General features: G+C 35.8%; 1 protein-coding gene across 1 annotated transcript in view; it reads left to right on the forward strand.

The window, feature by feature from the left end:
- Positions 1–10,346, forward strand: part of LOC306843739 (ubiquitin-conjugating enzyme E2 J1-like) — a 10,765-nt gene extending 419 nt beyond the window's left edge. Inside the window, exons 2-8 of the mRNA XM_079375385.1 lie at positions 1,435–1,508; positions 1,658–1,789; positions 5,553–5,637; positions 5,858–5,963; positions 8,177–8,306; positions 8,938–9,054; positions 9,188–10,346. Coding sequence (XP_079231511.1) covers positions 1,435–1,508; positions 1,658–1,789; positions 5,553–5,637; positions 5,858–5,963; positions 8,177–8,306; positions 8,938–9,054; positions 9,188–9,460 — 917 coding nt within the window. The 3' untranslated portion in view covers positions 9,461–10,346. The remainder of the gene's footprint in view (positions 1–1,434; positions 1,509–1,657; positions 1,790–5,552; positions 5,638–5,857; positions 5,964–8,176; positions 8,307–8,937; positions 9,055–9,187) is intronic.
- The last annotated feature ends 1,909 nt before the right edge of the window (positions 10,347–12,255 follow it).

Here is a 12,255-nt window from a genome sequence, read left to right on the forward strand (position 1 = left end):
GTTTGAGGAGACATGGACACGGTACCTGTACTGAAGTATAGCAGTCAAATACTGTTTCTTACAAACTGAGGATTTGAACAGTGGCAAGTTCAACCCAACACACTACAAATATTGTTTATCATAAGTAAGTAAACACAAATATCATTGAACATTATCATAAACTCCATATGACCAACAATATGCTACTATTTCTTACATTTATATTATATTTATATTTAGTCATTTAGTAGACGTACAACTGAGGACAACAGAAGTAATCAATTGTAGTATTAAAACAGATCCAAAACTAAAAGCTAAAGCTTTATAAATACTATATATACACATTTAAAATAAGAAAATAAATAAAATAAAAATTACAAATGCATACAACAATATTTTGAAAAATGAAAACAAAAAATAAAGCTAAAAACGAAGAAAAGGTATGAGTATAATAATGATTCTAGCATAACACTAAGACAAACACCAAAAACAATTACATATATGTGCATGTATAACCACACACACACACACACACACACACATATATATATATATACATTTATAAATTCAATATATATCATTTCATATATATTCTTTCATTTCCGTGTAGCTTGTTGAAGTACTAAAATAGCTCAAATTAAATAAAACTAAAACTTAATAAAAAACCTTTACAGACATAATAAAAAAACTACTAAAATGACAAACATGAATCCAACTTTAACTCAAATTAAAATGGATAACGAATACAAATCAAACTGCATTAGTTTATCAGTAATCCTAAAACAATACCACTGAGCCAAACACGAAGTTTATTTTACTATTTTTGTTTTTTAGACGAGTGCTTTTTGCTCGTTAATTGTTTTTTCTTCTATTGATTAGGCCTATTTTTCTTGTTTTTGTTTTAGTGCATAGTTGTCTTGCAATAATTTTAGTTTGAGTCATTTGCTATAGGCTTTGTTTTGCTAATTATTTGGGCTTTTGCATGCTTTGAATCTCTAGTGGTTGCTAGAGTATTGCGAGTGGTTGCTAGGTGGTTACTTACGATCCCATGTCAAAAATGTCCACCCTTAAGTCTCTCTGATATTATGTGGGATTGTTGCCGTTTTGTTTTATTATTGTCGAAGTCTGGTCACTTAGTAAAACGAAAGCACGTATGATTTGAGAAATCGCACAAATGCACAAAGTTTGAAATGCTGTAGCGATGCTTGCCTTTGCAAACACTACAAATGAATTATTGCGTTTGGTCTGCACTTAATGTCGCGAGAGGCTAATATACAAACCAGTCTAGTAGAGCTCTACTGTAAAACATAGACATTTTAAACTAGAGTCACCAGCATCTGGCCTTGCTTTCGGTCCATTCTGAGGCCAGAGAGTCAGTCAGTATATTGAATATTTGTTGCAGATATTGACATAAGAGCACAGTTCAAGGACAGGTCTGTTTTTAATGTTTCTTAGCTGTGAAGAGGCTGATGAAAGAGGCAGCAGAGCTCCGGGACCCGACAGAACACTATCACGCTCAGCCACTGGAGGTGAGGCACTGCTAATATCATTAAATATTGTTATTATTGTCTTATTAACGATACGTTGTAAATCTGTTTTCAGTATGAGCTAGTTTTCATGTTGTTTTTGTACTCCTCACCGAGTGAGTGACCTGATATGATTGTCCTGTGTTCATCAGGATAACCTGTTTGAGTGGCACTTCTCTGTTCGAGGACCTCCAGACTCTGATTTTGATGGCGGAGTGTATCACGGTCGGATTGTGCTGCCCCCTGAATACCCCATGAAGCCCCCCAGCATCATTCTGCTCACTGTAAGAAGCTTAAACCAGCTCAGCTTCTAATGCCTCCACTCCATACTGATAATGAGACCGTATTTTGAGGAGTGTGTTTTTGTGCTGGTGACAGCTGACTCCTGAAGCTTTTCATGTACATCACATTCTGAGCGGTGGGCAGTTCACAGCAGTGATAGAAACATTTTTATTAAGTTATTAAGATATTTGCCTCTTTAACTGATTTCCAAGGGCATTTTTACAGTTAAAAATGCATCATCTTTCTGTCAATTTCTTACATTAAACTTTAGTGTTGAGTACTCGAGACTCGGACTTGAACTCGGTCTCGAGACCATATTTTAATGGTCTTGGGCTTGTCATGGACTTGTGCGCATTTTGACTTGGTATTGACTCGTACTCGAACATATTAGGAATCGGACTTATTCCCGAGTTCACTCAAGTCCCGATCAAAATGTTTCATGATTATTACCATATGTTAATATATCTTTAAATTGATGTTTGATTGACGCGTCCAATGATTGGTGATTTTCTTGTGCGCATGATTTGAGACTAACGTTAGTGAGCAGGACTCCGGTCAGGATGTCACGTGGAGCCTCTTAACTATGTGTTGAAAATGTCTGTTTAATATTGTAAAACATATTTTTTGCAAAACTCTAAACACGGTTCTAAACATTACACGCATCATTCGAAACTAACAGCTCTTTTGTTTAATTTGGGAAACACTGCCATTTAAATACCACACACATTTATTGCGACATACACACAGTGATCATGTGTGAGATTGGGTCAGTAATTTGTTCACTTAGTAATCAAAACTACAATGTATTTCTATTTACATTGTATCTATATTGTACAGTGCACTTTATATATAAAGCTGACTTTCTGACTTGGCTTATATGCATATTCAGTGTTATACACACACTCACACACACTGAATTATATACATACTTGTCTGTCTGTCTGTCTGTCTGTCATCTATACTGAACATGCATACAAGCCAAGTCAGAATGTCAACTTTATTTATAAAGTGCTTTATACAATATAGTTTGTTTCACAGCAGCTTCACAATAGTATCAAACTCACATTCTGCTGTAAAGCAGCTCTAACAAGTCAAGAGTGTCATTCTGCAGCTCAAGTCAGTTGAGTATTGATTCGGTTCAGTTTCATAACTGTGTAAATTTAATCAGTGATACACACTCTATATACAGTGTATATGTGCATGTACAGTATGTGCGAGTGCTATGACAAACTCCTGTGCTCCACTGCACTCTGAACAAGCAAAAGTCACACAAGTGTAGTGTTTCACATTTTTCACATCTGTGTGTAGTTGGGCGTGTATGTGGCTAATTATTTTGTTTGTGTGTAGAGTTACTATGCAAAAACGCCATTTTTAGAAGAGTTAAAACGGTTCTGCTTTTGTGAGATGTGTGTGATGTTTTGTGGTTTTGATAAATGGAGCCATCGTTTCAAAAACATTTTGAAAAAAACTGTAACACAGCAAAATTGCATAAATAATGCAGAAGAATGAGATTGTTTTAAAAATAATATTTTGAATATTAAAATGTTTTTTTTTTTTTTTATTGTATAACACTTTAAATGCTTACATATGAAACTAAAGCCTCCAGTAGGTGCGGGTAAGTCACTCACTTACAGTAATTCATTAAGGAAGTCATTAATTCAGTCAGTTCATTTAAACTACTGTTTGATTCAGGAACAAATCAAGTGACTGTCTCGATGAATGAGTCGCTGAATCCAGAATTCAAAGATCCTTCACACATCTTACTATTATTAATGATTCTTGAACATCTGCTAAATTATTATGTTTTCTGCTCAATCTACAGCACCTTTGTATACCTGTATAACTGTGTACCACCATGGCAATGACAGTAAATAGCTGGCAAACAAAACCGGTACGGCAGGTAACATTGGGGGTGGGCGAAGTTTTGGACTCTTTCACTTTTGAATTTGCGATGTTGGTGTGACATTTACAAGAAGAGATAATTGTCTTACATCTTTACACCTGACTCCTGCTGCACTGTGAGTGGCTCAGCGACTCGTGTCCAACCAAACTAAACTGTTTTTAGTTCTATAAGAAAAGCAAGCGAGCGTGTGCCGGTACTGTGGTGGGGAAGTAATGTAATCAGTGTATGGCCGAACACTGGGTAATACACCAGGGTAATATTAGTAACAGGCTACTAGTAAATATACAGCACGCCGTTCTATTGTATCACTCTCTCACATGCATTGTGACCAGTGTGGTTTGAAAAGTGTGAGTTGATTTGTTATAAGTTGGTTCTTTTAAACAAAGCTTAAATGAAACATAAAGGGATAGTTAATCCAAAAATAGCATTGCGGTGAATGAACTGCAAGAAATAGCCACTGTGTTGTTTTTATTTTTATCTTATATTATTTAATTATTTATTTATGTAACACAATTTAGCATGTCTTTTTCCTTCGGAAACAAATCAATTTTTTTTATTAAATGCTCTGTAGAATGAAAATAACCCTGCAATCATGGTTCATGGGAACTAAAGTCCTTTGATATGCACCTCTCCAAATTCTATGCAAGTTATCCAGTTTTATGTAGTCTTCAGGGCTTGTGACTTAAATGACTGATTGGCTGTTAACACAACAAAGTGTATCTTTGTAACATACACATTTAGTGATCTGTTCTTAAAAAGCAAAAATGTTTTTTTTTGTATATAGCTAAGAAAAATCATTAACTTCCCAAAGTTAACGATTCTCTTTGAAATCCTAATGGAATCTTTTACAATCCCTCGTTTTTCTTTTGAGCTTTCTGTCTATCTTCCGTTTCACTTTATTTGAAATTTAAATGAGTTGGTGGTCATTTGTTTAAATTTGGTTTATGTTGCTCTTTACATAAAAGTAATATTGCGTTAGTACTGTCCTCAAAAAGGGCTTTTTTTGGTTGCTTTTTCTGCTAGATGCCATTTGTCCATACACGCATTTGTCTATACCAAAAAAATCACAGTAATCCACAAGAAATCCATACCACTCCAGTCCACATTTATATGAATTAGCCGGTCTGCAAACTCATTCTCTTAAATGGCTTGGCTGTGATTGGATTATAGTTGTGTGTTTGACAGCGTACATTCCTCATAGATGGGCGCTGCTGTGATTTAGGTTATAATGCATAAATACTCCTATAAAATGATCTGTTTAACAGACAAAGCAATAGTGACCACGTAATAAAAACTACACTTGTTGGGACATTACTGTCGGATCCAATATAGTCAGCACAGGATCGTCTTTCAGTTTCGATCTTTTTGAAAATCCAGCGTCGAATTGTTCCTTGTTTGCAAATGAATCCGTGGTAAAATGAAGTGAACAAACGACCAAATTCTGACTGACGCGGTCTGGATCTTCATTACAAAGTTCATTCACACTTTCCTAATGTTGGGATCTGAAGGAAGGCAACGCAAAGCTGTTTTTCCACAGCTTGACACTGCACAGCGTCTTGTTGTCTTCAGAGCATCTTTATGGTTTGGTTTCTGCGTAGACCTGTGCATTCGCCTCTCTTCTAAACACTACATGCGCAAATTAGTGGGCGGGGCTAAACAGGCAGTGATGTAGAAGCAGGTGCTGATCATCTTCTGTGGAGGCGGTGCTTATCCACACTATTACATCATAGAGTAGAACATTCCACAAGCTGTCCCTTTTTCTGTCGTGGCTTATAAGTGTCCTTGTCATCTGCTGAGTTCCTCTTCCACTAATCATTTTCTGTTTCTCTTTTAATCAATGCAAAACGTTCTCTCATCCCCAGCCCAATGGACGTTTTGAAGTTGGGAAGAAGATCTGTCTGAGCATTTCAGGTCACCATCCAGAGACATGGCAGCCATCATGGAGTAGTGGGTATCTCCATACAATTGAATGAATATAGTCTTAATTTCCTGAATGGCAAATGTAATATGATCCAAACATGTTCTCAACATGAAATGAAACCACTTGCTGCTGTGTGACACACATATTCACAGTTATATACAGAGTTTTACAGTCCAGTGTTGATTCTGTAGCTTCCTCTGTTATTCAGCATTGAGCTGTATGTTTCTCTCTGTGTTTTTGTGTCAGTTCGGACAGCCTTGATAGCAATCATTGGATTCATGCCAACTAAAGGTGAAGGAGCGATAGGATCTCTGGATTACACTCCTGAGGAGAGAAGAGCTCTCGCAAAAAAGTAAGATGTTCATCCTGTGCCTCTTTACTTGCCTCTTTTTGTTTTATTAATCCGTTACATTCATCTAATAAAACATGTTCAGTACTGGTATAGACAGGGTCACACACTCACAAAGACAAAACACTACTGGCATAACAGCACACACAACACGACAAATAATGCAATAATCATGAACTAAATAACACAAAAGATAACAACAACAACAACAACAACAAAAAATCAATGTACATTACTAACAAAAGTGAGATTAAACTAAATTATTTATTAAAAAAAAGAAAGAAAGAAAGAAAATGATGCCACAAAGGGACTTCTGGAAATGTCCTTTTACTGTTTTCACGAATAATTATAATTCTTGGTTACTATGTAAAATAATGTTAACATTAATTCATAATAAAATTAAATAAAAGGTAATGTTAAACCATTCAGTTTTTCACCATATGTGGTAAGGTAACTTAGCTAACCAATTAATTTATTGCATTTTTTTTTCTGTAAATAAACATAGCAATTTATCACAATCTGTTGTTATAGGTGCATATAAATAAGTGATGTAAATATCATCCTCATTTAGTGAAAAACGTAGATTACATTGACTGTTTTACTGAAGGTTTTTACTATTTTAGTGACATTGAACATTTTTATTGAATTATTTTTAATTTATTTAACAGCTTTTCAATTGATATTTAAGGTCTTTGCACACTAAGTCCGAAATTCTCGTCCGAATTTGTCGCACGTTAAAAAAATAAATACGACCTCACGTTGTGTCAATCACGTTTACACACTGCCTCCGAAACGTTCGTCCGTCATAAAATTCGGATCAGGTTTGGTTTTCCGCGTTTTCGCATCGGTATATATGACGAATACAAAATTTTTTTTAAAACGCATACAAAAATTTGTGACTCAGTGCGCAATGACCAGTAAAACAACCTTTTAAACTATTTTAAGGAAAATTATAGGCTGTCATGGTGTAAGTATATAATGTAGCATGGTATTGTCATCAGTGTGTGTGTGTGTGCTGTGATGGACTGTGCATCTGTCCAGGGTGTTTTCCTACATGCTGTCCAAGACACTGGGATAGGATACATAGGGCAAACGGTTTGGAGTACGGATGGATGAATGTACCAGCACATGATTTTTTTGGGGTGTTTTGAGTTTAGATGCCACATTATAGTGAAACAACCACAAACTGCCCTAGAGACTTAAGTCATTATCAAATCCAGCTGAAGCCTCATTGTAGCATGTGTGGACATGCTGTGTCCTTTCATAAGACAAGAATACATCTGAAGACAGGAGGAGATGAGTGACATGTTGTTCTGAGCGTAGTATCTGCAATCAACACGTGCTGATTAAGCGTCCACCCCCATCACACATACCAGCACATGACAAACACTCAACAGATCTCTGAGTTTATACAGCACTGCCATCAAACCAACAGCTGGCCACCATCTTTACGCTCATTACTGGTCAAAAACATTTTTTAATGCATTTGAAAGGAGTCTTATGCTTGCAAAGACTGCGCTTATTTCCAAAAATAAAAATGTTAAAATGTAATTTATTTCTGATCAAAGCTGAATTTTCAGCATCATTACTCCAGTCTTCACTGACATGATCCTTCAGAAATCAGTCTAATATGCTGCTTTGCTGCTGGAAATGAGAGGTGACTGTGTAGCACAGCAGAGAGATTTTAAGTGTCTTTTCTGCTAGATAACCTGTTGTGTTGGACTGTTCAAGGCATATCCATTTATTTCCCAAAAAAGTGAGAAATTTCATTAGTATCACAAATAATGTTGAAAATCCACAGAATCACATTAAAGTCAAATCTGCTTGTCAAGGCCATTTAGAAGTACAACCGACTTCTTGTAGCTCCTGATTCACACAGCTGTTCACACGCAATGTGACAATTACAGTAAACATTACATTTGGCCAGGCCGTTGCAGGAAGATCTAGTCCTGACATGTACATGAGGCTGGTCTGTGTGTGTTCAGCAGACATACAGTGAACAGTTACAGTTGAATGCTGTATTGATCAATCAGCATCCAGGAGTGCAATTCATATTTTTAATATCCTTATTTCTCATTAGCATAATTTATTGGGTATGAAACCCTCTGCTATGTGGCGGTCATTAGATTGTGACAGGCAGTTTGCTGAGGTTTCTTTAATTTCTAGTGATGTTTAGGTTTTATTTTTCTGCGCGTGTGTGTGTGTTTGTTTGGTAGGTCTCTGGATTTCTGCTGTGACGCATGCGGCAGCTGTATGCGCTCCGCTCTGCTAGCGCTCTCTCCTGACAGTGACCCGCGACCTGTTGACCCACAGGCACACAGACTGGCACAACAGATCAACTTCAAGGTCAGACTCATTTATGATCAAAACATCAAAAAAATATGTTTATAAAGATAAATAAGGCAATACATTGCAGGTGAATAGGATGAAAAATGAAACAAATAACAGATATCACCATATTTCCTTTGTTGATTTATTAAATTTACCCTTATGTCTAAATTTAAAATATCATAAAATTGTGATTACCAAAAATGCATTTATTTTCAGGATTTTAATCCTTTAAATGCTTATTTGTTTACATAATGCTACATGATGTTTTTTTTTTCTTCTTTAAAAAACACCCATATAAACCACACTCAGATATCTATACCAATGACGAATGCACCCACACAATTATGATTGTTATTTAAATTCACTTGGCCTTTTTTTCTGCAGAGGAGCATTTGAGTGAGCATTTGCTCCATAGGCCAGACCTACAGGGTTATATATTGTATTGTCCTTAAGGTCCTGGGTGTAACTGTTTTTTAGTGCCTAGTGTAAAATAGATTCATTAGGTGAAATATTACCATTTCAATAAAAATGGTTGGCAAAATCTATGCTGTTTGCATTAACACGGTTAAAATTGTTTTTTTTTTTTGTCATGGTTAAGCAAACTGCCCAATTCTCATGACTTTATTGTGAAAAATCTCGTCATCAGGCTGAATCCAGCTCATCGGCTGTAGACAGTGGCAGTTCAGTGGAAGCAGCTTCCAGTAACAGTGAGAGCTCATCTACAGCAGAGAGAGACACAGAGGACACGGCATCCGCTGAGCAGGTGGGACAAACACTCATGCACTCTGCTGTCGGGGACGATTGGGAAAAACTTGATGATGATGATGATGAAACTGGTAGATTTTCATTGACTCCAGAGCTCTGTAATCAGCTTCAGTCTCTTTCTTCTGGTCTAGGCCGAATCATCATCATCTGTGGCTCCTCAGACATCAAGCGAGGGTCCTTCCGTTCCAGCAGCTCCGAGTCCACGTCAGCGGCGCTCGCAGAACCAGGCCCAGTCCCCCAGATACCCGGCGTTCACAGCGTCCCCTGCCGCCCAGCTCCCCCCGCAGGACGCCAGTCACACGGGCTCGGCCGTCCTCATCGTTCTCCTCACACTCGCGCTAGCTGCGCTCATTTTCCGCAGGATCTATTTGGCCCACGAGTATAAGTTTGATTACGAGCTATGAACTCTTCCTACAGCACTTGATCCAGATCCAGCTCACCCTCGGTCTCTTATTTGTCCTTCCCGGACAGAGCTTTGTGTCTTCAGAAGGGGAAAAGATTTCTGGATGTATTTGCAGAACAAAACCTTAAGGGGCAAATCTCAGTACGCTTGTCAAGAACACGTCATGGTCTGATTTCACCCCAAAAAATGCTAAATGCAAAATGATATTTCACAAGAAGACGGTAAAGTCTGTTTTTGGACCATTAAGATTTTTTGTTTGTTTGTTGGCGATGTAATGTTTCATGACATTTATTCCACTCAAAAAGTAAATTCTTATTACTGTAATGTGTTCCTAATACTGTAATTATATATGTACTATTTTAACTGTGAAGTATTTATGCATCATGGTAGTAATTGTACTGCCTTTTAATTTAAGAAGATTTTATTTTGTAAAAAAAAAAAAAGCAGCTCATCTGGACACATTACTGTAATGAGATTGTTTTGCATGTAATAAGAATTTGGGCATAATGTTCCTGCTTTCTTTATGATTTCCTGCTTTCTTTACAATTCATAAAATTAAATTTCATTTTAGGGTGAAATATGACCAAGACATGTTTATATGTGGTTTGTTTTCAGATCCTGCGAGTTATTGTTTGTATATGGTTCCCCAAATAATGCATTTCAGAAAATCTATTGTTACAAATTGTACAAAATTTGGTCTTAGACTGAAATAAACAAAAAAACTGAAGCATGTAGAAATTGAGTTGCTTCTGATGTGTGTTTGTCTATGCCAGAATTAAACATGTACATACTTATGCTGTAATAATGTAGGCATGGCTGTAATACTATTAAACAGTAAAAAACATAGAGCAATGATGTATGTGAATGAATCATCTGCTAATTTTCAGAAAACGTTCAACCAGTAAGACTGCAAGTTTTTTCTTACAAAGTACTTCCTCTTCAAGTGAAGAGGGCAAACAGTTATGGTTGAATCAAGTTTATTGCATTATGTCATCAGGCTATAGAGAAACTACGGTTTAAAAATAATATCAAAATGTTAGTTTTTGCTTAAAACAAGGAAAAAATATCTGTCAGTGGGGCAAGAAAAATAATCTTGTTTAGCCTTTGAAAGATCATTAAGATAATTTCTTACCCCATTGGCAGAAATTGTTGATTGTTTTAAGCAAAAACTAACAAAAATTTCAAATATGGAAAAAATAAAGGGTCGCAATTAAATATGTGCAGTTTCTCATGGTTAGTGCAAATTGTCACATGACCCGAGCAGTTTAATTCCCGTTTACATCCTGAGAAGATGATGGCTGCATCAAAGCTCCAAAACGAAAGGCTGGTAAAGTGTGTTAACATAAAGATATGACAAATATTTTTGGTACACATTATCTTTAGGGTGTCTAATATTAATATATGCATTCGTATATATTCAGTTTTGTTGAGTGCGGTCATAGAATGAGTAAACATGTTGATGGTCACAATAGTGACCGGTGGGATAACACTGAATTTAGGTAAAGGCTACGATACAAATCCAAATGCAGTTGCTAGTGAAAATGACAATAAAATGTTGCAATGACAAAATATTGCACTAAATTAAAAATTCAAATGTTACAAAAAAAAGGACAATAATGATGTTGTAATACTCGTAGCATTGATATGAAAATTTGACTTTATATTTTACAAAAAAGTGACCATTTTGAAATGCGGTGAAGGTTGATTTATTTATTTTTTTCTCAGTGTTCCTATCATTGTTACATATGTTTTTAAATGCACAATAGTAACCCTAGAATGTGATCAAACAGTTTAAAATAGCTGAGCTAAGATATACAGGCATGGCCAAAAATATTGGCACCCTTGGTAAATATGAAAATTAATCTGCATTGTTAATCCTTTTGATCTTTTAATTAAAAAATTCACAAAAATCTAACCTTTCATTGTATAATAAGAATTTAAAATGGGGGGAAATATCATTATGAAATAAATGTTTTTCTGACCCTGAGACTCAACTATTTTCTACAATTCTCCAGCTGTGGTCCTTGGAGAGTCTTTAGCCACTCAAACTCTCCTCCTCACCGTGCATTAGGACGATATAGACACACAATCCTCTTCCAGGCAGTTTCATAACATTTTCTGTTGATTGGAAATTCTTAATTATTGCCCTGATGGTGGAAATGGGGATTTTCACTGCTCTAGCTCTTTTCTTAAAGCCACTTCACTAATTTGTGAAGCTCAATTATCTTTTGCTGCACATCAGAAATATATTCTTTGTTTTTTCTCGTTGTGATGGATGATTAAGGGAATTTGGACTTTGTTTTCCCTCCTATTTATATTTCTGTGAAACAGGAAGCCATGGCTGGATAATTTCATGTTCATAATCACCCTGGAGTGCTCAAAATTGTGAATATGAATGGAATATACTTCAGAGATATTTTACTCATAAGAATTTCTAGGGGTGCCAATAATTGTGTCCAACGTGTATTTGAGAAAAACATTTATTTCATAATGATATTTCCCCCCATTTTAAATTCTTATTATCCAATGAAAGTTTAGATTTTTGTGAATTTTATAAATAAAAGATCAGAAGGATTAACAATGCAGATTCACTTTCACAGCCTTCTTTGATCATTTTTACCAAGGGTGCCGATATTTTTGGCCATGACTGTATAACAATTTTTATGACTGCAGAAATATGTGATTTCAGTACTCACCTTATCCCACATAAAACACAATTTTTCACACACTTTTTAAAAAAATAATTATTGATTATTTCAAAGGGTTACTAATGACACATCATTTGGATATTTTCAT

This window comes from Barbus barbus, assembly GCF_936440315.1.
Source record: "Barbus barbus genome assembly, chromosome: 24".
Taxonomy (NCBI): domain Eukaryota; kingdom Metazoa; phylum Chordata; class Actinopteri; order Cypriniformes; family Cyprinidae; genus Barbus; species Barbus barbus.